This window comes from Pempheris klunzingeri, chromosome 24 (assembly GCF_042242105.1).
Source record: "Pempheris klunzingeri isolate RE-2024b chromosome 24, fPemKlu1.hap1, whole genome shotgun sequence".
NCBI classification, from domain to species: Eukaryota; Metazoa; Chordata; class Actinopteri; order Acropomatiformes; family Pempheridae; genus Pempheris; species Pempheris klunzingeri.
This window is the reverse complement of record NC_092035.1, coordinates 13628996-13656166: the sequence shown is the minus strand read 5'-3', so window position 1 is coordinate 13656166 and position 27171 is coordinate 13628996. Positions and strand designations below refer to the sequence as shown.

The window sequence follows — 27171 nt, the reverse complement described above, 5'->3', positions numbered from 1 at the left end:
CCACATCTCCACCAGGGGAAACACGCTGGACCACGTTTACACAAATATTCCAGGTAGAAGTCCCTCACTTGGTAATATACTTATTTTTCTTAAATATTAAAATTGATCTACAGCTTAGATTTTGTTGTAGAATGACCATAAATAAACCATGTACTTTGTACCCGATGTGTGTATTCAAAGACTCACGCAAAGGCAACATTTGCATGCATGTAAGCACGTTTTCATATGCTGGCACACACACATAACTGAATGCACTAAAGGGTCAGGATACACTGTAATTTCAGCTGAAACACATCTGAGATTATTGACATATAATGTCCTTTCTTAGCCACACTAGCGGCACGGCTCTGTGGATGGTAATGTATATCTGTCGGGCTGTTCGCCACTTCGGTCCATTTTCGGTTATTTTTCATTTCCTTATAAAATGCCCGAGTTTATACTCTTAGTGGGAATCACAGACTTTGCAATGTGTGCATAATAATACAAACAAGGGAGAAAATGAGAATGGAGGTCTGTTTTAGGTTAAGCTTGAAGCTAATCAAATAAGATAAACTAATACAGTAAATTAAATCATTTTAACCCAGAGTAACTGGGCTCTTAAATCAGATACTGGCAGGCACAATCATACACCATACTGATGTAGTTCCCATCTCTAATATTGTAAGTACTTCATGAATATATGAATATATATCATTTAAATTGGCAGACTGTTCTTTAAGCAAACATTTAATTTATTCAACCACTAAAGTACTGATCATGCCTGGGTTTCTTTACTTTTCCACATTAATGACAGACATTTTTCTGCAGCAACAAGACAATAATTAACAAAGAATCTGTAGGAATTGCGATAGTTTGAGAAACTGTCTGCTTAACTTGAATTACAAAGCTATTCTCTGTCAAACCTTAGGCAGATTACTACAATGAAAAAATGAGATCTCACTGAAGATGTTGCAATAAGCTGAAATCTCCCTTACACGCTCTCTTGAATCAACACTGCGGGCCATGTAGCAGAAACAAAAACATGCAGCAATCATCCAATAAAAATGATGTGGCACTCAAACAAGAACAGACTTTTTCACTTGTGAGCCCGCGGGCTCTAAAGAATGATGACAGCCTTGTTTGCTGGATATGGTGGAAACTGGCAACACTTCAAAATACTGTCATGAAGTAGGTTTTTGGTGTTATGGTGATGCGGAATTTTGCAGACAGGCAAATGACATATAAGACCGTCTACACACAAAAACGCACACATGCGAGACTGGCCAGGAAAGCAGAAAGACAGCGGGTGTTTACGCCAGTGTAAGGGTGGTAACGACACAGAGTATGAGGTAGCCTAAATAAAGAAGAAACCACATGGCCAGAAAAGCCCTGGCCTCAGCTATCAGCGACGGCGACTTGGGACACAACCACAAACCCAGCAGACGACCCAACGCCCCGCTCCATCACAGCCCCTGTATCATGACTCCGATATAGGTCAGCAGTGCTAAAGTATCTGCAAATCTGCAGATTATCTCTGCCAGGTTTTTTTATGCACTAATCAGACCAAATCCTCTAGAGAGGAATTCACTCTTAAGTAGAATCCCACAGTTTAGACTGCTGGTCTGAACCAACTATAAACGGGAGGTGGTGTTTAGGTATCAGGATCAACGTTACAGAGTCAGTGTTTCTCATGCTCAAAGGTTTGGGTGTCTATTTTAAGCAGGAATAGTGTACAGGAGTAGGAAGTTCAGTCTCAGAAAAAAAGATAGAAGAAAAAAGAGAGTCGACAAACAAACAAAACTATGAAAAGACAGAATTTGAGTCTTTGTATGTATTTTCTATAGTATGTATGGAAAGACAGTCATTCTGCAAGGCAAGGAGAGGATAGAACGAGGTATAAAAAGCTCTAAGCAAGCATTTCCCACAGTTGGAAGTGATTATTAAAACTGCAGGGGCTGTCTTTACTGCTCTACTGCTTGGCCTCCACTTTGTTTACCAAGGTGTAGCTGAAAACCAGCCACGCCTGCATTAACTATGCTGTGTGCGAGCATCCCGCTTAATCCCACGTCTGACCTCAGCTTTGAATCTAGATGATTTATCCCATATGCAGGTATTTATAATTGATGGACCCCTGGGTGCTTAGTGTTACACCAAGTTTCAGAGGAGAAAGAGGGCAGGTTTAAAAATAGCCAGGACACCTACCATCATCTCATCCATTATTAAAGACAGCCCAGAGATCTGATCTGACATCCATTATGCCACTCTACACACTGTGGGCTAGTACAGAATTAATAGGCTACTATGACATAACGGTGAAGAGTGGAGATGAAGATTAAGACTAAATAATGGATTGTGTTCCACATATACCAGGAAGAGAGATATGGGACATTTATATGCAAACACATTCGCTTCATCTACAAAATATTCCCTGCATCCTTTTGGCTTGAACTTAAAAAAAAACAGTTTGATCAGATCAAAGTTTACAGTTAAGCATCACAGCGCACTCCAAGGCCGGCCTGCCTCTTCGCTGGGTGAAATCTAAGCTGGTGAGGAAATTCTTTGATGTTCAGTATACTATACATACATATATATATAGATGTATATACATTTGCTTTTACCATACCAGCATGTCAGTCTCCATGCCAAATGGGCAGTGGAAACAGCTGCCCCATAAGTACACAGTCAAAAATAGAGGTACAGGAGAAGAGTGTTTTTCACTGATGTACTATAATAGGCTCATAATGGGACCCAGATGCATGTACACCCTGTGATCCAGTGGATACCTTAAAGTACAGATTTCTGCTAATTCAGCTTGAACTCAACGCACAGTTGCCAAAGTTAGTTAAAGGCGTATATGCTTACTTGCCATGGGTGGTGCTACCCAGCCTAGGAAAATAGGCTCTGGAGGAGTTTTTGTCAAATGTTTAGTGTGATAACCCTGGTGACGTCATTGTGATTAACTGCATTATGGGAAATGTAGGTTACCGCGTTTTTAGACATTGACCACTATAGTTCTCTCTAAATCTGAATATCTTGGCCTCTGCTCCTTTTAATCTATCTCTTGTGGAACTGCAATACTGAACTGCTGGAGCACTCCTTTAAAGGAATAATTCGGTATTTTGTGCTATGTACTGACTCACTTCAAATTCAAGTTAGACGAGGCATATTTTTTTTTGTTGGACAGAACTAACTTACTCCATTCAAGACAGTGAGTAAAAGTATTTCTCAAAACTTAAGTATTTCATTAGCAATGCTTCCAGCTTATCCCTATTGAACACAATTTGCACTGTTCGCAGGTGGGTGAGGGATTATAAGATTCTTACAAAACTGGCAATTCCTACAGGTTGTTCTGTCCACACTGTGTGCTGTCCACACTGTGCCTTGGCAGGAAAAATCATAGCCTCACTGTACTATGAAGGCAGTGATGCACAGTATGTGAGTGTAACATGATGACCCATGCCCAACCCTAATACAAACTCATTAGCACGTCTCAGCAAAAATTGGAAAACATACCAGCCATAGAAACATATTGCTCCTGAATTTATGCTTGATGTAGGTGCCTGAAAATACAAACATATTTTGCAAATGCTTCAGTTCCAGCGTGCAGACTCTGGTTCATGTTGATTTCATGGCTTCAAGCGGAGAGAAAATGTATGAATGCGTTTGATGTGTACAAATAAACAAATCAGTACCCAGACCTCAACTGCCTGTCCCTTTTGATGACTTTATTATAAGATCTGGAGGCACACTGGGACCATGCAGAGAGGCAGTGGCCATAATTGACAGCAAAAGCCATTAGTTGCAGAAAAATGGCATATTGATCGCCATTATGCAACAACAGACCCGGGTTAGTCAGGTCAGTGCTGTGGAGGAGTCCCTCAAGATGAGGACACTGCAAAAAGTAACCTGATCCACAAACTGTACAGTCTGCAGACATGGTAAAACACAATCTGCATTCAAGAAGTGACTTATGAGGAAATAATATGACTGTTAACATAGGGTAAGATGTCATGCCTATATAATACAATCACCATCCTCATTCTAGACATGTTATCTGAGTGCATGTGCCAGACAGGCCACACAAAGTTAAAACATATGTGTAGTCTTTGGCAATCTGTACCTGTGTCATTACTCAGCTGTTTCTTTCTAACCTATCTGGTTGCAAGGTGCACCTGGGGGGGGTCAGATGACAGAATGCACTAAAGAAGTGTACATGCCTTCGTGTGTGTGTGTGTGTGTGTGTGTGTGTGTGTGTGTGTGTGAGTGTGTATGTGTCGTCTTTCTTGTCCCTTTAGAGCTGGAGGTGTATATTTCAGTTACCTGGCAACCCCTTTGAGAAAGTTAGAACAAGACACCATGCAGAGCCGAAAATGGGGAACATACACAAGCAAGTGACAGCAAGGCTGCAGAAATGTTCACATAAATGGCGAGTAGTGCTATCAGCCGTGATCTTACCATCAACACCGACGTCCTGACGGCCTCGGAGACGCTCTGCCTCAGCTCCGCTGCGGTGCCGGGTTTGTTGAGCCCCCTGGTAAACTTCCTCGCCTCAGGTGGAGCAGAAGCCATGGCGTATCCCACCTTTCATCAGACAGACAGGCACTGAGACGGGCGGACCGTGACAACTGTCCCAAGCGGCGCTGCGAAGGCTGAAATCCTGCGATCCAGGCTGTGCGTAAATGCGCACTGGCGCCGTTTTATCCTGCCATTGCGCTCCTCTCAAACTTCACACATCACACACATCATATGTATATATATATATACACACAGTGGAAGCAGAATCCAGGTGTAGTAGGAGGGGACTTCTCCTGTCAGCAGCAATCGGTGAGCAACATCCAACATCCTGCTATGCCCTGTCCCGTCAGCGGCGGTCCCTTACGCAAACTGACACGCCCCCCTCCCCCAGTGTAATAATGCCCTTGGGACAGCATTGTAAACTAATTCATCCATCATACTCAGACGCTTGGGGACGAATAAGTGTGACTGTGTAGCATTTACACTGGGTGTAACATGGCTGCATTATTTCTAGTGTGGCTGTGGGACACTCAGGAGTGACTTTGGTGTCTTTAGGGCATCTTCAGCATTACTATTATGTTTCTATAATCTATTATATATAGTCAGGGATATTAAAGGCCTCGGATGCAATAGTTTTTAGCATTTGAAAGGCATTAAATACTATTTCCAGGTTATATAACTATTAACCGCGCACTGGTCTGTCCTGGGCACAAGCTAACATTGCCATCTGCTGGAATAATTATTGCTCTAATGCTTTAGGCTTCAGACTCTGTATAAAGTTATTTGACCACACAGAGGCAGTAAAGTAACATTAATAGTTGGGATGCATTTAACAGCCATCGGAAATAGTATATTTCTATAGATGGCCATTGGATGAGACCTTGACACAAATGGGGATTCTATGGGGATTTTAATAGTAATAATAATAATGATATTATCTACCCATAAGAGCCATATTTATTCTTTAAGGAAAATTGGGGGGGTATAAAACAGACTAAATGGACCAAAGGGAACACATTTATGAACTTATTTTTAAGCTACTACCCCTCCTGTCCAAGATCTGAAATGTTAAATACATGTCACAGCATTATATTTGAGAAGCTGTTTCATATAATATGGTGAGAACAGGTTAGTTGTGATCTAGGACAGTACAGTATTAGAATTGTTACATTGTGTGAAACTTACCTTTTAACATCAAAAACATGCTGTTTAAAATTAGCTAGATGTGTCACAGGTGTTAATCAGGCAGGCCGCCATTTTGGAAATTTGTGTCCTGGCAACACAAATTGACACTGGGTCACATGACTGCACCGGGATGTTTAGTAGCTGTCAGTGAGGGACCTCTTGAGTTAAACTCAAGGGAAATTTCCAGAATATTTAAAAGGTCTGTGACACCTGTGTCACCGTAGGTTCTTATGGGTTAAGTGCAACTAAGTGTCTGTCATTTGGGCGTTTTCGTTGTATATGTTCAACACCGAGCGTTTAAAGGAACTAAAATTTCTGAGGACTGCATTGAGAGCCTGAAGGCACCGTGTGTTTCCAGGGTGTTGTGCCGGTAGTCTGCGGCACAGCGGCGCTGCAGCACCCCTCCTGACTGTGTAGGACTGTCCTCCACCCCCAACATCAACCCACAGCAACCTGATACCGGAGACGAGCGGTCCAGACAAGCCTGCAAACGAGGCGTTCCCAGCCGCCCTGTCTGTCTGTCTGTCTGCCCAGCGGAGCTCCGAACCCGTCAATGCCAAACGCTGCCGACTGCCTCGGGGAGGATCACACCAAGAGATATCATTCCCTTCAGCCCGTCGTCTGCCAGCACGGGAGTTATAATCTCCGTCTATCGCAAACCTGAAAAGCTCTCCGTGGGCGCTGTACACTTGTGAATTTTTTTTCCCTACAGTGAAGATCGTGAAATGAGACGGGACGCGGAGAACTAACTGGCTAGCTGTCGGCTAACGTCGGTTAGCGTCGATAGCAGTCAGTTTGTAACCTAACCGAGCTAATTGGCTAACGTTTATATACCAAATTGTTTCTTGTTGTGTCGAAAGGGTGGATGATATTACAAAGTGTACGACTGAGAATGGTCTGTAGTTGCACGAATTAGCCGTGCGTGGGCTATTTTTGCGATATTTACCCTCTTCGCCTAAGTTTTCGAGTACCAGACAGTCGCTCGAAGCAGCTAGCATGTTAGCTAGCAGATATGGACGTTGTTCGCTGGATAGTTGTAGATGGCAGATCCGCCAAAGAAGTTAGCTGCTCAGTTTATCCGCTCGGGCTGTGTTTGGAGTCGATAGCAGGACTAACTTAACTTTTATTGGCACTGATCGTCAGTTATCAAATCACGTCAGCCGACCCCCAACACAACAGCGCCTCTTTTTCGCAGCGTTTCTCAATGTACTCCATGCCTGAGAGATCAGTTCAAGTTATTGAGCTGACGTGAGGAAAAAAAGGGGGTGAAAACTAAGCGGTATCTGCAAAAAGAAAGAGGACCAGAAGAAATATTACGGGACTTGGAGGAGCTCCAACTAACATTACGAGACCAAAGTCGATGTACACCATCATGGCTGTGGGCCGTATCACAATGAAATCACTCGCTAAATTTGGGTTTTGCCTGACGATCCTCCTGACTTCTGTGGCTGGTAAGTGCCTTATTAATGAATTGATTTTTTTGGAAAGAGGGAAATGTGCTTCTCATGAATATTTGATGCTGTGCTTTTGGGTTCTGCCGCCTGTATTTCGTCCACATAGCCGGTTTGCTGCAGATGTTTTCGCTTGAATAATGTAGGCTACTTCAGCCTCTACCAACATTATAGTCTTTTGGACTGGGGCAGCTCAAGTGTTGTTATATTTGTGTGGTTATTTTCTATTTCTAATACAGGCAACCTTGTTTATATACAGCCATCATTTACCTAAACCATCATATCCTCCCAGTGAGTCTAGCAGACCTGCCTGCCTGTCTGTCCCCTATCTATCTTCCCCATCTTGCTGTCTGCCCAGGCTCATGTCTGGGGTGATCTGTGCTGCTCATCTCATTGCAGTCAAGTAAACCTTCATAGATATCTCCTCTTGAACAGATCAGCGAATGCACCCCTGGCTCCTTTTAATCATTCTGTGTACAAAGGCCTGGAAAAACACTGCCAAACATACCGCAGTCCTTGTCTGCCAAGTTGTGCCCCCTGTTCAAGACTTTGGGCTGAAGCCAGGCTTCTGTGAGACCTTGAGCATGATAAGATAGTAGCTGGGCTGCACAGAGATGGGGGAACAGTGCACGCAAGGGGAGGAGGGGGGAGGTGGAATGTGTGGGAAGAGAGGAAAGGTATTTTACAAGATGGGTAATTTGGGTGGTGGAAGTTCAACATGGTGCTTAGGCTTTGGCAGTGGGTTTGAAAATAGGAGGTCTTGCAGCCTGGTTTGCTCATCCGATGTTACAGCCGAGTGCATGGGTGTGAATGTGTGTATAAACAGCTTCTTGATAATGTATCATCATTTTTGTGAGGGTGTGTTATTGTTGAGGCTCCTCCATCCATTCATAGACAGGGTATTATCAGAAGCCTAGAATAATAACTGCTGTTGCAGAGGGAAATATGTGAGTGAGGAGCATAAGTTGAATACACAGAGACTGTTTATTACTGAAAGCTGGTAGTGCAGAGACCATATCCCTGTTTGCATTTGCATCTAACAGACAAGTGGTAGTCTAAGTGTGTTGTTTTTTTATACTGCCACTTTAATAAAATGACAGGCAAGGACTCTAATTAATGGTTGCAATGCCCAGACAGTGTTGCTGACATCCCCAGATTATGGGGTCATATGTAAACAAATAGAGGAGAAAAGCTTGGTGCATTAATTTAGATGAAGAAACAGTGGAGTAAGTAGATAAGTAAGGTTTAGAGGAGGGGTGATTCAGTGGTGAGCGCAGGACATGAAGCATTTCCTGAAGAGATGAGCTGTCAAGTTGTGACGTAGGATCGGGAGGGAAGAGGGGGAGGAAGAAGCCAAGTCCCAAATGATAATATTCAGCAAAATGTAAAACTGTAATTTATGATTTCAGCATGTACACTGAAAGATTTCTCATCACCACAAAATACTGTTATGAGACATGACATGCAAATTAGAATTCCCCTAGAGCTGTTTAATGACTACAGTGTCTGGCAGAGGATTGACATATTCACTCAATAATCAGCACAAGGACGATTAATGGATACTTATATGCACGCGTGCCATGTAAACAACCAATAAATCCAAATCGTTGCACTGTGCAGAATGAATTAGGGCAGCAGTCAGTTTGTTGGCATGAAGAGATAGGACACAAACCAATCTCTCCCTTTGTGCTGCTGTTTGGGTCATGAATTCAAAACAGAGATATCCCAGCATCCATTTCCTAGGATGATACTTGTAATGATGTTGAAGAGAGGAAGCAGTGGGCCTAATAGTCTGCAGGAACATGTTAGTCATCTCTCTGACCCAACGCCTTTCCCTTTGTTCCCTCTGTCTCTGCAACAGTATTACCTCCCATCATCCCCTTTTCCCAGCTCACCTATTACCTCTTTTACTTCTTTTTCACATTATTATTCATTTCCTTCCACCTGCCATGTGTTTAACCTGTTTGCAGCTGAGCTTGGGTCGTCCTTACCGCTGCCTGTCCCCTGTGACTAATCAGCGTGTGGGCGTGTGCCTGCTGCTCCAAAATCTGGAGTAGAAACCGTTCCAAACATGGCTAAAGCCTGCAGACACTACCTACGGCGTGACCACAGGTGTTCTTAAGCAGTGACAATAGATCAGGACAGACTTTAGCCCAAATTCTTGTCGAGTTAAGTGCAGCTTGTAGCACATGCATTCTCATAATGTATGCCACAACCCACATTCAGGCTCTGTTTTTACTGTTGTTCCAGGTAAGCTGGAGGTTTGAGGGCCCAAAGAGGATTAGAGCAGGAGTATTATACCATAGCATAAAAAAAGACTGCTCATTTGCTCCGCTTGTCCAAACTCCGTAGCTGTGTCTCATGGGCCCCATACTGTGGCGTTGACAGGCCCACTGTTCCCCAACCAGGCCGCGTCTCTCCAGCCTCTGCGGGCCACGGGGGACTCTTGAAGCTGTCGGCCCCGCGGTCACATCAGTGGCTCAACAGAAAGTGAAGTTATTGGCTCGAGATTACAGACACTGAATGGATGCAAGTCTGTTTGCCGTGCAGGCTAGCTCAGATTGGAGCCTAGAGAATTTTTTTGAGCTAGGGACGAACTGGTGTCAGCTCTGGCATTTAAGTGGTGATTTTAATGGCAAGGTTGGTTTGGTTGGAGAAGACTAAAATGAGGATGAATCAGAGTTGCTTAAATGCCAAGTACAATTTGCCTCGGTGACATAGCAGCAGAGACATTTTAAAAACAAGGATAGGTAGGACTGAGAATGCAGAGAGAATGCAAGAAATCTCGTTGATGTTTCATAGCCTGCATCTAACAGTTATTTTCATTATTGATAAAAGGTGAACTCTGCCAGCTTTACACGTTAAAGGGTCTTGGAGAGTTCTGCTGCATGTTAGAAAAAAGCTCTAAAAAGCCTTTAGTGTGTCCAGAGGGAGCTGTGGGAAGTCTAATAAATGACCTCAAGTGATGTCATTTGAGTCAGCATCAGTGAAGGCCACAAAAAAAGTGGGCTTAGAAAGAAATTAGTTTACCAATCTCTGCAGTTCGCTCTTCATCTCTGCTGCAGGCTTGAGGCTCCTCGAGGCTACAGACTACTAGCATAACCCACACCAATAACTGATCAAACTATCATTGTCAAAGTTGCATTGTGGGTAATGTAGTCACCAGGTTTTGATAAGGAAGAAGAATGTGTGGAATAAAAAAAATTATCTCTGTTTTTTATGTAATGATTCTTGTGATATTATATATCATATCTTTTTTTTCTAACATCGCCATCATGACGATATAAGAGTGTAATGCTGAAACAGAGGAGCACTCTTTGGACTATTACTCTCAGTTAATGGTTTGTTTTATAAAGTGTCAGAAAATAGTGAAAAATGTTCATCACAATTTCCCGAAGTCCAAAGTGGCAGATTCAGGGATCTTATTCTTCTTTTTTGGCATTTAGGTTTGCAAAACAGTTAATCAACTTATAGTTTCAGGACTTAAAGCTTATACCACATTTATATTTCTATAATCATTTCTGCAATTTACATTTGCTATAAAAGGTTTATTATAATGAAAGCCAGAGACTGTAAGAAAGCAGCACAATAATTAGAACAAAGCAAGGCAAACGCATTTTTACACGTCAGTGATGTGAAAACGCGCGTGACGTTAATATGTGTGTTTCAATTAATGGCGCCGATTCTGCTCAAAGCCCAGGGGACCTTGCTACCAAGCTCCATCACCTTTGGCTGTCAAGCTAGCGTGCTGAATGTGCATTATGTCCTTTTCAAGATGTGGATGCAGGATCCCTCTGGAGGCAAACGCAAGGATAGTAAATGGGTAAAAGTAGATCATAAAATGGTAAAATCAGTTGTAAAACCGCAAGGCAGCCGGTGCGTAGAGGCAAAAATAGAGGCAATATAATGATATGTGCTTTGAGCCAACAGTTTGGCAGCAGTATTTGCACAACTGAAGCAATGCAACTTAGACAGGAAAATAAGGAAGTGGTTGCTGAGGCTGAAGGATGTAAAAGCACTGTGCTTACTTTCACTGTATAACATTTTGCACTCAGTCCACATCATTTTTTTTAGAGGAGATGACACTGACTGCAGGTAGAAACAGACCAATGAAAGTGGGAATGGATGAGGTGGGAGGCCATTTGGTCTATAATACAGCCAGTCCTGTTCTCTATTAGATGAAAAAATCAATGCCTTTCTCTCTCTTAGTACCTTGGTTGAAGTTCTGAGCAGAGGTAAAAGCAAAGTGAGATACAATAGAACAGTGTTCAGGCGACCTTCTGGTTTGGCAAAAAGGAGAAATTAGTGGATGTTTTAGAAAACAAAAGGTGCAGCCTTGAGATGGTAACTCAGAGTGACAGCCTATGATTAACATGAAGCGTTGTTCTTGACCGGCAGAGACAATAAGTCTAGAGCGCGCAAAAATGTGTATGGATGAACAGTTTAAGGGGTTTGGTATTTTAATGGACAAAAGCTTCATAAATAAGTGTATTTGTGAGCAATTGCAAGGCTTGAAGGTGGTACTGGACTTGTTTTTCATATCTCACATAGCTGAAATATCACATCTGTGGATATTACTCAGTCTCTGCAGCTCTCCCTTTATACCTAAGGTCTTATGTGCTTCCATCCACGGTGCAGTCATTAGGTCCCTCTATTACAAGCAGTCATCGGTCAGTGGTAGAGGTTTTAGACCAATTGTGCACTCACAGCATTCCTCTGAGAAATATCCCAGTAAGAAGAAAAAAAAACAGCTGAGAAGAGCAGAAGATGGCTTATAAGTAGAGTCAAACCGATACTAGATTTTTGAGGCCTATACTGACAATGATATATGAGAGTGTAAAAAACAAATGCGTATTCAGCTAATAGTAAATGTTTTTGAACATGAATGTATAACAAATGGTGTTCAATTTTTATATCGTATCTGTTTATTCTTAATTGTAACCAAGATGCAAACTGAGTAAGACATTTTACAGTAAAAGGCAAACTGTAACAGAGATGGTGTTTTCTAAATTACATGAAGCCTAGTTTGACCTTTCTGGGCTTCATTTCCTTGTTATATATTGGATATTGACATCTGACATTTTGAGTTAATCTACTGATTATTCTCTCAAGTAATCGTTTGGTATGTAAACTGAAATTATTATTAAAAAAAAAAGACCTTTACCAAATGTATCACCTTATCATCTTGTTTTGCCCGTTTTAATTTACTGTCACACAAAATTTTTTATTTTGTCTCGATCGACTACTCAATTAGGAAAAAAACAACATGAGATCTGAGTTTGAGGATATTGCAGCACCAGTCAGCCGCCACAGAGCAGGTGAAAACCCCATCATACCAGACAACCACAGGCCTCTAGTGGTGAGTGGAAGTGTAGGGAAAAGCAGCCTGTCGAGCTAGTCGGTAGCCCATCAAGCCTGCAATGGCTGTTCATATATTCAACAAGGAAAAGCTGTTGTTACAAACAGACTAAATTCAGATGCAGCTTAACACCAAACTTTTGCTTGTTCATAAATAATCTGAGATTATACCCCCCGTGATGTGGTGGCAAACACCCCTTCAGTCACTCAGTCATCTGTGTTTTCATCACATATTCGGGAAAGTTAAGGTATACAGGGAGGGGGGTGAATTTTGGGATAAATGCATTGTGGTCAATATTGGAGGCCTCTAAGCTTTGAGGGTAGTATAAGCCCCAGGATTAGCATAACTGTACCAGACCCAGACAGACACAGACTGAGTGGTGGTGTTTTTGAGGGGGGTGGGCAGTCCCGAGGCAACAGATGGGACAGATTAAAGCCCTCTCACCCCCACCCCCACATCTTTAAACTCAACCAGGGGACTTGGAAAATTGGGGGTGTCAGCAAATGCCCCTGAAATCCATCCATCTTACCTCAGCAACAAGCATGCACCCAAACAGCAGCAGCAGGTACGATTAGGGCAGATACATTATGATGGCTGCCGGCGTGCAGCGTCTGGAGCTTTTGCAATAATGAAAACGGCGTGCACATGGGCATAGACGGTGCCTTCTCTTTTCAAACATTTGGCTGTGGATGCACCAGCCACGCATGATGGCACATTATTGGTTCTCGGGGTGTGCTCGTCTGCTTCACACAGTGGCAAAAGTAAACACCACAGAGAGGAGGAGGTTTTTAAACGTATATTAAACATACATATTTCATACCGACACAGAATCAGTATTGCATAAAGGCTCCACATGGCAGCATTATACCAGGTCACCCCATGAAAACCCGAGCCAGGGAGCACAACTTGTGTACTTCAGTGGCTGCGGAGAGTGCACGCATGTCTGCAGAGGAGATGCTGTGTGCACGAGTGCATCAAGTACGTTTCAGCCTTAAGTCAAGAAAGCCGCCTCTGCTTTTTTTTCACCCCTCCCACCCCCTATTTCTGTCTCTAATCGTGGATGTGAACTCAGAACCAGTTGTGGAGAGAAAACAGCCAACACATCAGTGCACTTGGTGACTTTTAATCAAGTCTCAGGCTGCCATGTCTTACATCGCTCCAATGGGCCTTGGCAGTAGGAAGGAGAGAGCCAGATTAGATCGCTGTTGTTTTTTAGCAGCGAGGCTGAGGGGAAGGGGGTAGTCCGGGTGGGTGGGAGGGTGCAGCGAAGGCCAATTGGGGGAGGAGGGCAAGAGGGGGGGAGAGATTAGCAAATAACTGGGCCATGGGTAAACACTCAGCAGTGCTCGCCATCATCCAATGAACAGGCTCGGAGCAGAAAACTACTCGGAAGCCTTTTGATATGACTACCCTCTCTCTCCCTTTCTTTCCCTCTCTCTCGCTCTCATCTGCCTCGCTCCACTGGCCTTGCCTGCATACTCTGACCCACAATCCAATACTGCAGTGAGAGCCAAGATCAGACGGCAAGCTCCACAGAGCAGAACCCGGGACAGAGCCTGCTACGGCCAATCACAGATAAACACAGAGATTGGCACCCAACCAGAAACGCTGCTCAGAAAGACAGAATTCAGTGAAACAACCAACCACTGCCAAGATGAGCGGCAGATGAACCAATGAAATCTGACTGCAGGAGTGTTCCCATGGCTCAGACTGCAAATGAGCAAAGCCTGGATGTGACTGCTGGGGTTTGAGCTCCATCCAATGCTACACTGTCTTTTCTGGTCACTTTTGCAGGGCTCGACATTGCTTGCTCGCTCAGAGCAACTTGACTCTGTGCTCAGGCAAGTGGAACGCCTCATGCAGTTGTCAGATCAAGCAAGAGAAAAATAAATGTGCTCTCCGCTGTAACATCTGAAAATAAATTGCATACTATATCACTGCTGCATCACTTTTCCTGATGTGATCTTTAATGTAACGTTATCTAAGCTTAGACTGCCCAGTCTACTGTAACACTGAAGCGGAGCTCCCTGTCTCACCACAGTCTGTTTTTTTTCATGTTATGGAAGGTGGTTAGGGTAAAAAAGGGTAATGTGATTAAATTACGTTCACACATGGCCTCTGCTGGAGTCAGACATGACAGAGAAACAGCATAACAGAAATGGAAAATCGTCCTTTGCTCTGACAGTGGATGGTGGCATAGTGTTAGCTTGCTAACACTCAAAAAGTATATTGTTTCTAATTTAACCATCTAACAACTTCAATCCCCTTAATAATAATTGTCCAAATCCTGTTGTCCTCTTTTGAATAAGCCTGCATTTCTGTTTCAGTTAGTTAATTAGTACGTTTGGCTATCGAGCAAGTAAAACATTAGTGGTAATATTAAAAAAAAAACAACAACTAAATGTTCTTGTGTATTGAAGTCCAATATATATGTTTTAGAGGCTGAATAGTCTCAGCCTTTTTGCTGCTGCTATATGATCAGTCCATGCTCTGCATTTATAGTGGTACCTACATGCTTATTAGTGTTTATATAGAGACACTGCGTTCATGCTTTGTATTAATGCTACAAAAAAATATAAATATATGAATTGTGAATGAAAACCACAAATCAATTAATGGATTGGACTCTGAACAGTCTTTTATCTGCTTTTTCAGATTCTGAATGCCCAAGAGCTCTTGTAGACCGATCATTAATAAGTTTTTCATTTCATAGCATTGAATTGTAGTAAAAGTATTAATAATTCATGTCGGCATACAATATCTATCCAGCTTTGGAAGAAAGACATGAGATACTCTGCTTTATGGATTTCTGCTCTCCCAGTCCTGGTGTACAAGGTCAATCTGTTTGTCTAACTGTCTATGGGTGTTGTCACAGGCTCAGCACTTCCTTCTATTGTTCCTTTATGTTTCTCCTCCTTTTACTAGAATTCCTCCTCTACAACTCAAGTCCCGTCCTCCCCCACCCACTGCCCTCAGTTGTTCTGGGTTGTACATGTTTTATAAATGGCTGCTATCAAGTAATTTGTGAAAAAAAAGCACAAGAGATTAAGTTCTATAGTCAAGGAAAGTGCACAGTATCCCTTGATTTCAGACAGTGGTCTGAACAGTGGAAGCAGGCTTCTGCTGATTGTCAGATTGTCAGTTTTGATGGCTGTTGCTTGCAGATTTTATCAGCTGCTGCTAGCCAACAGTAGCTTCATGAGTTGGTTTAAAAACACCATCTTCAACTGACTTTGTAATGTTTCCAGCTCGAGTACCTTGTGAAAGGAGTTTTGCATATGCTCTTGATGGCTACATACATAATATGATACTAACAGGTTGCAGACAAAAAGTCAGCATGAAATGAATACATGGAAATAAAGACCAGCATTGGTCTCGTATTGCTGTACAGAGTTAGTTATTCCTATTGTTGTAGGTATGATAAGGTAAACTGTAAGGTTAGTGTTATTTCACTCTAACATTGCCTTGTTTAGCTGTTTAGCGTACACATGAGGACTAATGAGACAGACATTGGATTTATGTGTCCTTGTTCATATTTGTCACTTTGAACATTACACGAGAAAAAACTTTCAGGACGAGGATTGATCCTTATGTTTGGCAAGCATAACTGTCCTGGGTAACTAATTTGGCTGGTTTTGCTGGAGAATAAATTTCCCCAAATTCAAAAGAGCCAATTGATCCAAAGAGAAGAACAGAGCTGCTAATGTTGATAAACTCAGATCTCTGATAAAGCTGCATTCACAGTGGATGTGCTAGTCACGAACTGGACTTTAACCTGTTATTTCACAGAATAATATAGCATAAAATGCCCTGGCCTTGGAAGTAATGCCAGATATGCTAACCTAAGTAGAACAGATAAACCGACAATTCAAGCAATTCCTTACAGTATTTCTCTTAAAATGTCCTCTGGTAGCAAGGACAGCTTAAAACATTTATTTTCCGAAGTAGATAATGGAAAGAAAGATAAAGAGAGCACACAAAAGCTCTGCTTATTCTCCTGCAGATTAGCCACTGTCCCTTCAAATTATTAAGTAAAAGAGAACAATACATCTAAAAACTAAAATTTCATTTCATTTAAACTAATTTAAATGGAAGTTAGATATTTTTCATTATTTGAAATAAGTTCCTGTTGTGACTGTGGGTGTCTTTTTTGAAATGTATCATCAGTTTCCAGACTCTAATAGATCAGAGCTGATCTTCCCTCCGCACCAGTAAAAAAAAAGTGGTAAAATATGTCTGAATGTCTGACCATTATGTCTCCCCTGTAATAGTCTGGTTTAATGGTGGAGCTGGTGCTCATTTTAGGGGAAATCGTCGTACTCTGAAGTAAATTATTTTTCCTGTTATCTGTGTAAAAAGCTCGAGTTGGCTTTGGGCTGAATTGAAATAATTTCTGGGAGACGACTGCCTCTCTGTCTGTTCATCTGCTCAGTTTTTATCTGGTGTACCTCCTGCTTTGTGTAGGGTTAGTATTGTTTTTCTGAAGCTTTTAGTTGATACAATGAGAGCATGTACTGTATGACATGTATTATGTATCGCATGTTCCATTTGGTTATCTTTTTAACTCAGAGAATGTTAATGTGCTGGAAATACATTCAAGTGGAGAATCGTCTGCCCTGTTGGGAATCTAACCCTGGCAGTACCATCGTTAGCTCATTGAAATTCAGTTTCCTCATCAAAATAAAAATTCCTCCACATACTTAACCCTTAGTTTGAACTGCTTTCCGACTGTGTATGCACACAGCGCGCTCCCCCTCTAGGCAAAGTCAGTCCTACAGAACAGTAGGCAGTGAAGGCCCACAGGTTGAAGGCAGCCGAGGCCCACAGTAGGCCAGGGTTGATAGTTTTATCAGTGGATGGGAGCAGAGGAGGAAAGTTGGCATCATGCCCAGCAGAGCTACCACTCCATCGCGTCACCCTCTGCCCACACAGGCTAGCTTGACCTTGGGCAGGGCACAGTCACCCTCCACCCCTCCATAACACACTCCCCACCCCCCCACCCCCTTCCCCGCTGGAGGAAAGGGAGGAGCTGGGAGTAAGGGAAACAAACTGGCACATCATGTTTCCCTTATCTGCTATTACCCACAATACGGGCTACGTACACAAACACACGCTCTGACATTGGCTCAAACCAGTTAACAAACACGCCGTCCATTTCGCAACTGGACACATTCTGGATTTCTTTTCACTCAAAACACACAGTTTGACACCATCTGAAGTTCATCCATATTTTCTGTAAACCCAACATAGGAATCAAACTTTGCCCAAAGGCTATAAATCATCTGAATGTATTAAGCCCAGCGTGGGAGCTTTACTGTGTGTTGAACATTCATCTCTCATTTTCTGACATTTAATTTTCTCACCAATGTGTCATCTTGCCGTTTTTTGTTTATGTGTATAATGAGCGTTGTTTTGGGCCCAAATGCCTATTTTCCTCTGCATCTCTGTATGGGTTCATGTTATGTCCTCCAGGCTGGAGTTTAGATTGGTATTTCTATTGATCTTTGGCCTGTGAGAGGCAGCGGGCTCCGCAGGCAGACAGCTATTTTTCAGCTGTGGATTCTTCCTGTATAGCCTGACTGAGTACTAGTGTCAATCTGTATCTTTATCTGGTTTAGCAGAAGCATCTAAATGTCTGCATTTTTAATAAATATATAATGTGAAAAGTTGATGGGAAATTTTCATCTACATCAAGCTTCTTTTTTTTGTTTGTTTTTTCATCTGAAATGTGCATATGCGTCTGTGGTATGAGACAATCGATAAAGATATGTGATGAAATGGTATAAATTAATTAAGCTGTTGCGCTGTCTGTATCCCTCTCGCAGCACAACACATGCTCATTAACACTCACAAACTGCATCCATCTCATACCTTTTTCGTGCTTGCTATTGCAAAGCACAGCTCTGTTTTGAAAGAAATTTTAATTCGATTCGGCTCTACCTCCTCTGTATCTTCACAGCAGCGCAGGGGGAGGAGAGGGAGTGTGCCTTCACGGACCAGCAGCAGCAGTGGGAGATGGAGAGAGTGGCCGGGGGCGAAGGCCGGGTCTCCCCGGAGAACACCACCATCCGATGTGCCAAGGGGAGCCACTGTTTTGGCCTGTGGGAGAAAAGTCCTCCAGGCGAAGTTCGACTAGTCAAACAAGGTACAAAACTTCAGAGACAGGTCCATTTGTTTAAAGAATACAAATGTCAGCAAATGTCTTTTTGATAGACACTTGAATTTCACCTGTGATACACTAAGCCTGCCTTCAAAGTGAGACTATGTGCCATTTGTTGAGCGTTCACTGTTGTAACAGTAGTGAAATTGGGTGGTGAAAAAGAGTCATAAAGTCAGCAAACTGGCTTAGTGATGTCTGTTAGCTATTAAACTGACTTTTTCCCAGTAATATGCAGGACATATCTGATGGTTTTACAGGAAAGATGCACAAATCTCCACAGCTACTATAAATGTCCACTTAAGTGCTCTTCTGTGCACACATATGCACCTTTTGAGCCATAGCTGTCAGGGAGAGGCTCAAATGGGCCCGTTTGTACTTTTCTAAGGGTTCACTAAGAGGACACCAACAGTACTGTGTACACCTGTGGAGAGCTTTAAAATGCTATTAAGTTGCTACTTGACATATAACTTAAATTTGAATTTTTAGGCAATTATACAGCAATGTGGATGCAAAGCAGGAAAGGAAAAATGCACCCCTTTGTTCCATCAAAAGGAGACTGCTAACTGCACTGGTTGTGCTCTTGGTTTTATGGAAGGCTGTTGAACGTGGAGAGGCTGTGGTGACTGACTCAAACCCTACACACAACCGTTTTCTATTTCTTCAGGTTGCTGGACTCACCTGGGCGACCACCAGAGTTGCCGTGTGGACCGCTGCGTGGTGACCAACCTCCCTCCACAGATCCAGAACGGGACGTACCACTTCTGCTGCTGCGGCAGCGACATGTGCAATGTCAACTTCACAGAGGACTTCCCACTGCCCAGCCCCACCACTGCACAACCCATCTGTAAGGATGCACATGCACAAAGTCGAATCACAGTTTATCAGCCACTGCTACGCTCTGTATATGTCATATACAATTGATGATATCCAATACATGCTTCTTTCTACAGTGAGTTTCACTTAATTTCTTGCCAAAAGATTCCTTTCTAGTCATGATGCATCTTCCTTTTATATGACTGGTGGTCAGCGAACCGACAGAGGCAAGGCAGCCAGATAGATTCAAAGCCAGATCTCAGCCTACGCTAATACTTTTATGACTTCAGTATTGAATTTTGTGCAGACCTTTTTTTTTTTTTTTTTTTTTTGAAAATAGAGACAGTGAAGGAAATCGCTTTACCACTGATCACCTGTGTCATCATGTCAGTTCCACAACAAGGCTAACCTCCAGGAGGACTTGTATTGTATTAAGAAGGCCACTGTGATTTAATTTGAATTTTAAGTGGTGAGATAAATCAACTCTGAACCATTTTGTGCTTCTCACGGAGCAATTTCTTGCACCAGAGAATCTAACTTTTTCTGCCATGGTCACGATCATCTCTTACACAATTGGCTGCATTAGGCGGGGGAATGAATGAAAGTAAAATGACTAACAAAGAAAAGAATGGGAGAGTACAAATGCAGGCCCACACAGTCATGAAACACAAAGCTATTAACAGAAAAGAATGAAAGGATGTTTGATATCATCAGAGCTGTTGTACCTACACCTACTTGTAGCTGCTTTCTCTCTCCACATCCTCCACATCCTCCTCCTCTGCTTCATCATTCAGCCACACGCTTTAGAACTAAGTTTCCTGATTGCCATCCATTATGAACCCTGATAATAGTGAATTGCAAAGATGAATTGGTCTGCTGGTATAGATTATATCCACTAAAGTGCCAGGAAAGTGGTTGACTTCTAATTCTGTCTGCATCAATGTGCGTCTGTTCTTGCGGTTTTCAAGTTGATGGTGTTGTCTTAGGAAGGCGTCAAACAAAGCTAACAGATGTATTGTTAATTGTTCCGTCGTCTTAAGGTTTAGCTGTGAATGAAAGCAATGTGTGTGGTGCGAGGAGAATGAGGGGGGTGGATGGCGGCGGCTCATCATCTCTCCTGCCCACACATAAACACAAACAGGCACTCTCTGCCATCCATGTCGTCTTTCTGCATTCCATGGATTACAAGGCGTCTGCTCTATCTGCCCGTCTGCGGGCGTGCCGGTGACTGTTCCACCGAGCAGACAGATGACGAGACAAAGACAGGAGAGATTTAGGGGGGAAATAACCATTTTGCGTTAGAAGGAGTCTTGATTAATCAGTGAGGTTCAAGTTTGGCTTGCATTCTCACTTGGAGTCCTGTTTCTGTTCCTGGTTTTGCTAATTCCTGGCTTGTCTGGGCAGATTTATGCCAGTGTTATTAGCAGTAGGAAATCGTTTCAGTCATTTGGCTGTGCAAGTGATCTGAAGCCAAGTCAACCATGGATGATGCCATTTAGGGCTAGGTGGTGAAAGAAGTACTCTGAAGTAAAAGAAGCAATACCAAAATGTACAGATATTCTGTTGCAATTAAAAGTCCTTTATGTAAATAGAAGTACACAAGTATTCATGTCAAAATATACTTTAAGTATCAAAAGTAAAAGTACTCATTAAGCAGAATTACTTATTATATAATCAGATACTAATTATTGATGTATGAATGTGTAACTATGACTTTTCTATGTTGCAGCTGCTAGTAAAAGTTGAGTTTCTTGCTGTATGCTGGGGTGTCTTGGTGTGTGCGTCTGTGTTTGTCAGATGGCTTCCCGCGCTACCTTCTTGTTGATTATGAACTCGCTGACCTTGGCATTTGAGGGGAGCTATGTCAACCCCCATGTGTGTACGCGTGGGTGCGAGAGCGTGTGTGCATGCATGCTCATGCCAACATGTCAGTCAAAGTTGGCCTCAGGCTCTCGAAGCCATCAATTATTGATAAAGCTGGTGTCTCACGGCAGCACCAGTGTGTTGACTGATGTAACGGATGCAGTGTTTCTGTGTGCATTTGTGCAGCTGCTCTGGACTTTTATACTATTTCTGCAGAATATAGAGTAGTGATATATAGGAGCAGGGCTTGTGTTGGTATATAGACTGTAAGGTGTGTGTGTGTTTGTCTCCAGAGTAGCACTTATAGCTGATGCAGTTTCATTAATCACATCGGCCAGACAGCTAAAACTGCAGCCTCCTCGGCTAGTTGCTTCTTCTCTTTTCTCTGTTTTTACATATTTCTCTCCGCTCACTTCCCACACATGCTCTGTTTCTCTCTTCCTGCACCGCTTTCCAGTCTGTTGACCGTGCTTCATGGTCATTTGGCTTAATTGATGTTTTATTTTTCTTCTTCGGCGCGTGCGTCACAGCTTGCTTGATTGTCCGTAAACACACATACTTGCACACTCAAGACATTTAAATGTTTGTGCGTATGTTAGCTGGTGTTGACTACAATTATTGATGTGAAGGAAAACAAAAGAAGTTACAACATACTGTATGCACACTTGCCAGTCTATGTAAGATGCAAAAAGTGTTTGAGCTTTCATGTGCTGCTGGAGTTTTTACCTGACCAACAGCAGTAATGTGTTAGAAACACCTTTCAATATTATCCAGCAGTCACTCTGACCTCAAAAATATTTGTTTATTTGCACAATGCAAAGTGGAGGAAAAAAATGTGTAAAATCAGAGCAGAATTTAACAAGTAGAAACACAAGAGTTATGCAGCGACAACACACTGTACGTGCCAAAAAGCCAAGAGGCTTTTGTGCCTCAAGCTGCTGAGAGGTGTAGCTCACCGTGAGAATTAAAGGAGTTCTGTTTACATTCAGTGTTAACCCCCAGTTACAGTTTTGTATTCTCCTGTATACTGCATTTGTTCTGCCTAGCAAATGAATTGATTGAATTTCTTTATTAATAAGTCAATTTCAAAGCTGGGTCTTTTTTAAAAGTGCATTTTAAGTCCTACATTGCCTCCGTCCTTGTTTAATGCTGGCAGTCGTCCCTCCCTGGTGGCAGGAACGTGCAACGTGTTGTCTGCATGCCCACACGTGTCCTTTTTGTGCATGCACGATTCAAACAAAATGGGGACTACAAGTGGTCAAAACCTCTACAGGGTGCCTTTAAAACTTCACATTTCAGGAGCAAACCACTTGCTAAATATGCTGTTGTGCTGTGTTTTTGATAGTTGCTCCTGAACTTTCAGCATATATTTTAAGTTGCCTGTCATCCCTTTGTTTTTTTTTGCTGTTTTACATAAAATCATCACAATAATAATATGCTTTTTAGTTCATCTGGTTATCTACCTTTATTCCAAGTGTCTCTCGACAAAAGTTGATTATCTATATGAATATACCAGAATTATAAACAGAACTGAATCTACACAAGGCTGTATTACCAGTCTATTGTATAGGATTGCATCAGATTGTACAGGTGTACCTAATAAACTCAGTGTATGGTGTGTATCAGCGGTGGTACATGGCCTTCCACCATGCTCACAAATCAAAGGCCTGCGCATGGTTTCAGCCATTTGCTCTTCCCACATAAAGGTCACTGTTTGATTTGTACTTTTGTTTTTGATGTCCCCCAACCCCCCCTTCCCCCCTTATAGACCCTCACACACTGGGCTACGAAGAGACCGTAATTATCACCCTGGCAACAGTCTCCGTGCTGGCCGTGCTCGCTGTAGCAGCCTTCTTCGGTTATCGCATGATGCACGGTGAGTTACCATGGCGCCATGCTGTGAGGAAGAGCAGAGAACATTCATTATTCAAGACTGTTTTTTGTAGAATTTCAATTAATTTGATAATGGCTGATCTTTTGTGCGAATGCGTCTGCATGTTTTACAATTTTCCAAATTCTGAGCTCTGTGTTTGTATGTGTTTCTGTGTGACAATAGGAGATGGTAAGCAAGGCCTGCACAACCTGAATATGATGGAGGCTGCTGGCTCTGAGAGCTCCCTGGACCTAGACAATCTCAAACTGCTGGAGGTCAGTGCCCACAGGGGTCTCTCTCTGTTCCTCTGTCTGTCTCCATCTCTGTGTCTAGACTAGTTTCAACTTGGAATATCTTTAATTTGGGACTAAACATTGATCTTTACATCAATTGAACCACTGCTCTGGCCCAGGAGCCCAAATTTAGTGTAATTTATTTAGTGTAGTGTACCAGCACAACACCGTGTAACAATACATTTACCGACCAAGTGAGCCAACAGGAGGCCAGAACAGCAATGATTGTAAATTGTTTTACGGCAATTTGACTAATCAAGATTTAGTAAGATTATTGGCACAGTTCCACACTTGCATGTGGTTTTAATTGTCATGTCAAAAAAGTTAATTCCCCCTTAACAGCGTGGCTCACCGCATCTTTTATACCTCTAATCCTGCGGATTTCTACTCACCTGTTTTTGGAGATGAATGCTTCTATTAGTGGTTGAAACGTGAAGTGTTATCACTGGCCTCCGCATCTCTGCACGCAGGATGTGTGTGTGTGTGTGTGTTTGGGAAACAAGAGTTAGAAAGAGAAAGGAGAAACCAGAGGCACAGAGGCAAAAATACACCGAAAATACATTGAGGTTTACGGTTACATTTGTCGTTTCAATGTGACCTTTATCATCCGATCATGGCAGGATGCATTAAGTGACAGGTCAGGGCGAACGAAAATAGGATTTTGCTTACACTGACACAGAATCCTGAAAACCTGATATGGAAGTGGGAAGAGTTCATATTGTGATAGGAAGTCAATGGAGTCTGAATGATATTCAGCCACAGTAAGCGGGGTGGAGGGATTAAAAGGCGAGCAGGGGAAATGAATGCAGCTACAGATTTAAATAAATCCAGCCACAGGAGACGGCACGATGGCAGCTGTAACTTTTTAAAGTACAATTTAACTTTCATTTAACTCCTATTTTTCCTAAACGTTATGTACGTATTTATAATGTAATGATTTCTATCATTGAAAGACTCCACAGCATTATAAGACTCTTTTTGCTGAAAGGAAAATTCTGGGATTTTTCCACCAGCGTATGAGCAGCAAAATAGCATGTATCAGGGCATGCAAGAGTGAATTCCCCTCTAACTGTGTCATCTTTACAAACAGCCAAGCTCTGCTTATTACTTCTTATTTTTCAAGAAACATGGTGGTGTTTTACTGTACTAACAAAACCAAGAAGCAAGCACGGAGTGGTCTGTCTAAATAAGGAATGATCATAATCATAATGAAAACTCTGAAGCAAGTGCCAGTGGCTGGCTGAGTGAGAGAAAAACTGATAGAAATCAAAAACTCTGGTTTTCTTTTAAAATAACTCGCAGTAATATTAACTATACATGGTTTCTAGCAAATTGGCTCAATATGCATTACGGTGGTATGATGTCTTCTATGTGAAACGTTAGATGTCTCAGAAAATGATGCCTCTGCTGCGCTTCATGACAACACAAAAACGCCAGCCAGCCAATCAGTACTGAACATAATGATCCAACCTCAGAGACGCAGCAATGTTTTTGTTCCCCTCTTTTGGCATCTATTTAGTGCATTTCAGACCAGAGTGAGAGAATAATATCTTTTCAGGCAGGAGTTGAATTCAGAGCACTGTCCTTGTGCGTTATCATATGCAGGCACACGTTCTTTCACATCAGACTCATTGTGAGGGGAGGGGGGCTTCTCGCAGACAAAACAATCCAATGCTTTCACAGTACATTTCATAGCCGGAGATAAATGTTTTGAGCAGACATGGAGGTTGAAATCACACAGAAAGAAATGCATGCCTCAATTCATTTCATACCCATGCTGTTGACTTTAAAAGCAGACTGTTTGGACCTTAATGGCACTCTGTGCTCTGGCTAATTCAGGAATCTAATTGAATGATTTCCAGCTAACTTTGAGCCATTTTAACTGTTTAACCCTGCTGGTTGCCTGTAATTCAGTTTATTTCCTATCTTTCTTCTGTCCGCCCTGTCTTTGTGTTTGTACCTCTCTTCTTGTGTTTCTGTTTGGGTTCTCGTTTTTGTATTTGGCAAGGACTCTTTCTGTATCTTGGCTTGTCAGTTTTCCTGTGACATTTCAAAGCAGCACAAACAGAATGATCATTTCATCCACACTGTTTTAATGTTTCTCTTTAAACAAGCGAGAGCTAAAGGTCTAGAGTTACAGAAAAAAGTCTATAAATAGTTTTCCCTGTCCCACCATTATCTCTTTCAGCTGATTGGGCGTGGCAGATATGGCGCTGTCTACTGTGGCTCTCTGGATGAGCGGCCTGTGGCTGTGAAGGTGTTCACTGCAGCCAACCGCCAAAACTTCCTCAATGAATGCTCCATCTACCGGCTACCGCTGCTGGAGCATGACAACATCGCACGGTTTGTGGCTGCTGACGAGCGGACTGGCCCAGAGGGGCGCACAGAGTACCTGCTGGTCATGGACTACTACCCACATGTGAGTAGTGGGGAGCGAAGGTAGTTTTATATGTAGTGTGTGTTTCAATATACAGACCAATGTTTGGCAAAATTTGCAACTTTGAATGAGTTTGGGAGGTCAGGGGTAAAGGGCAAATCAGCCCTTTGGTGTTTGAAATACTGCTGTTTAAAGTCCTGATTGACAGGACAACTCCAGTGGTTACCGTGGTGACCACAAGTACAGTTTAAACTACAGGTCCCAGAATTCTAGTGGCAGCAATTATTCCTTGAGCAGCCACGTTGTCAGAAATAAAACAGATGAACAACTGGTGTATCAATTTACAGTGCAGCCAAACAAACTCATGTTGTTTTAATAAAGTAGTCAACCAACAATTGGCCTTTTCCCATCATGCAATAAGCAACCTCGATCTGCACACCAAAGCAGGACACAGTGAAAGGAGTTTGTTACCTTACTGAGGAGTTGCAGGTGGAGGTGAAGCTCGCTGTGACTGCTTATTCTCCGCCTTGCAATGTTCAACACTGATCCACTGACTTGTGAATGATCGCAGTTAATACATTGCCCGTTTCCTGTGATTGCGTCACATTTAAAGCCAGTTGAGTGCTTTCAATGTGAAGCAGCAACAGTGGGAAAAGTAGGGTTAGCATTAACACTAATTTAATCCAGCTCTGCTTCGGCGGTAGGACAGTGAACAGTGCAGCAGATATCAATGAGATCAAATTACAAACAGCAATGCTGAATTACATCCTGCATTATTTCTTGTGAATCCCTCATGCATGTGAAGGCAATTTGAATCCAGTGCTGGAATAATAAAAACGACTAACAAGAGAGCATCAAGCATACATAGAGAGCCAATCACAGCATGCAAATGCACTAAATGGCCATTGGTGAAAAAATACTGACCATAAATGGTACCAAACTTACCAAAGGGAGCCAACTTTAGCTTTGTTTGGCCCAGCGACAGTGGGTATTCACTGACCATGATGCATTGTTTGAACAAAGCCCTGCCCTATTCAATCTCTCTGAGCAATTTCACTGTATGATGTTCATAGAAATAGCCACCTCTAGTGATTTCTTTGTATATTTTCACACCTTGGTCGCATCTTGGCGTACTTCAACTCTCCAGAAGAGCAGCAATTTTATCACATTTGCTCCGTGGGCAGCCCCATCTCGTCTCGTGCCTGTAGGATGCGAGCATGTTCCAGGTGCCGTTATGTGTCTGGAGTTTCTCTGACAGTCATTCTCAAGTGCCGCAGAGATTTGGAGAGAAGTAGTCAAGGGG

At 42.5% G+C, this 27171-nt stretch overlaps 1 protein-coding gene across 1 annotated transcript in view; it reads left to right on the top strand.

The window, feature by feature from the left end:
- The first annotated feature begins 6156 nt into the window (after positions 1 to 6156).
- LOC139223430 (bone morphogenetic protein receptor type-2-like) overlaps positions 6157 to 27171 on the top strand; it is a 30961-nt gene continuing 9946 nt past the window's right edge. Inside the window, exons 1-6 of the mRNA XM_070855343.1 lie at positions 6157 to 7130; positions 18449 to 18634; positions 19314 to 19493; positions 23094 to 23201; positions 23382 to 23473; positions 25680 to 25910. Of these exons, the coding sequence (XP_070711444.1) occupies positions 7040 to 7130; positions 18449 to 18634; positions 19314 to 19493; positions 23094 to 23201; positions 23382 to 23473; positions 25680 to 25910 (888 nt within the window). The 5' untranslated portion in view covers positions 6157 to 7039. The remainder of the gene's footprint in view (positions 7131 to 18448; positions 18635 to 19313; positions 19494 to 23093; positions 23202 to 23381; positions 23474 to 25679; positions 25911 to 27171) is intronic.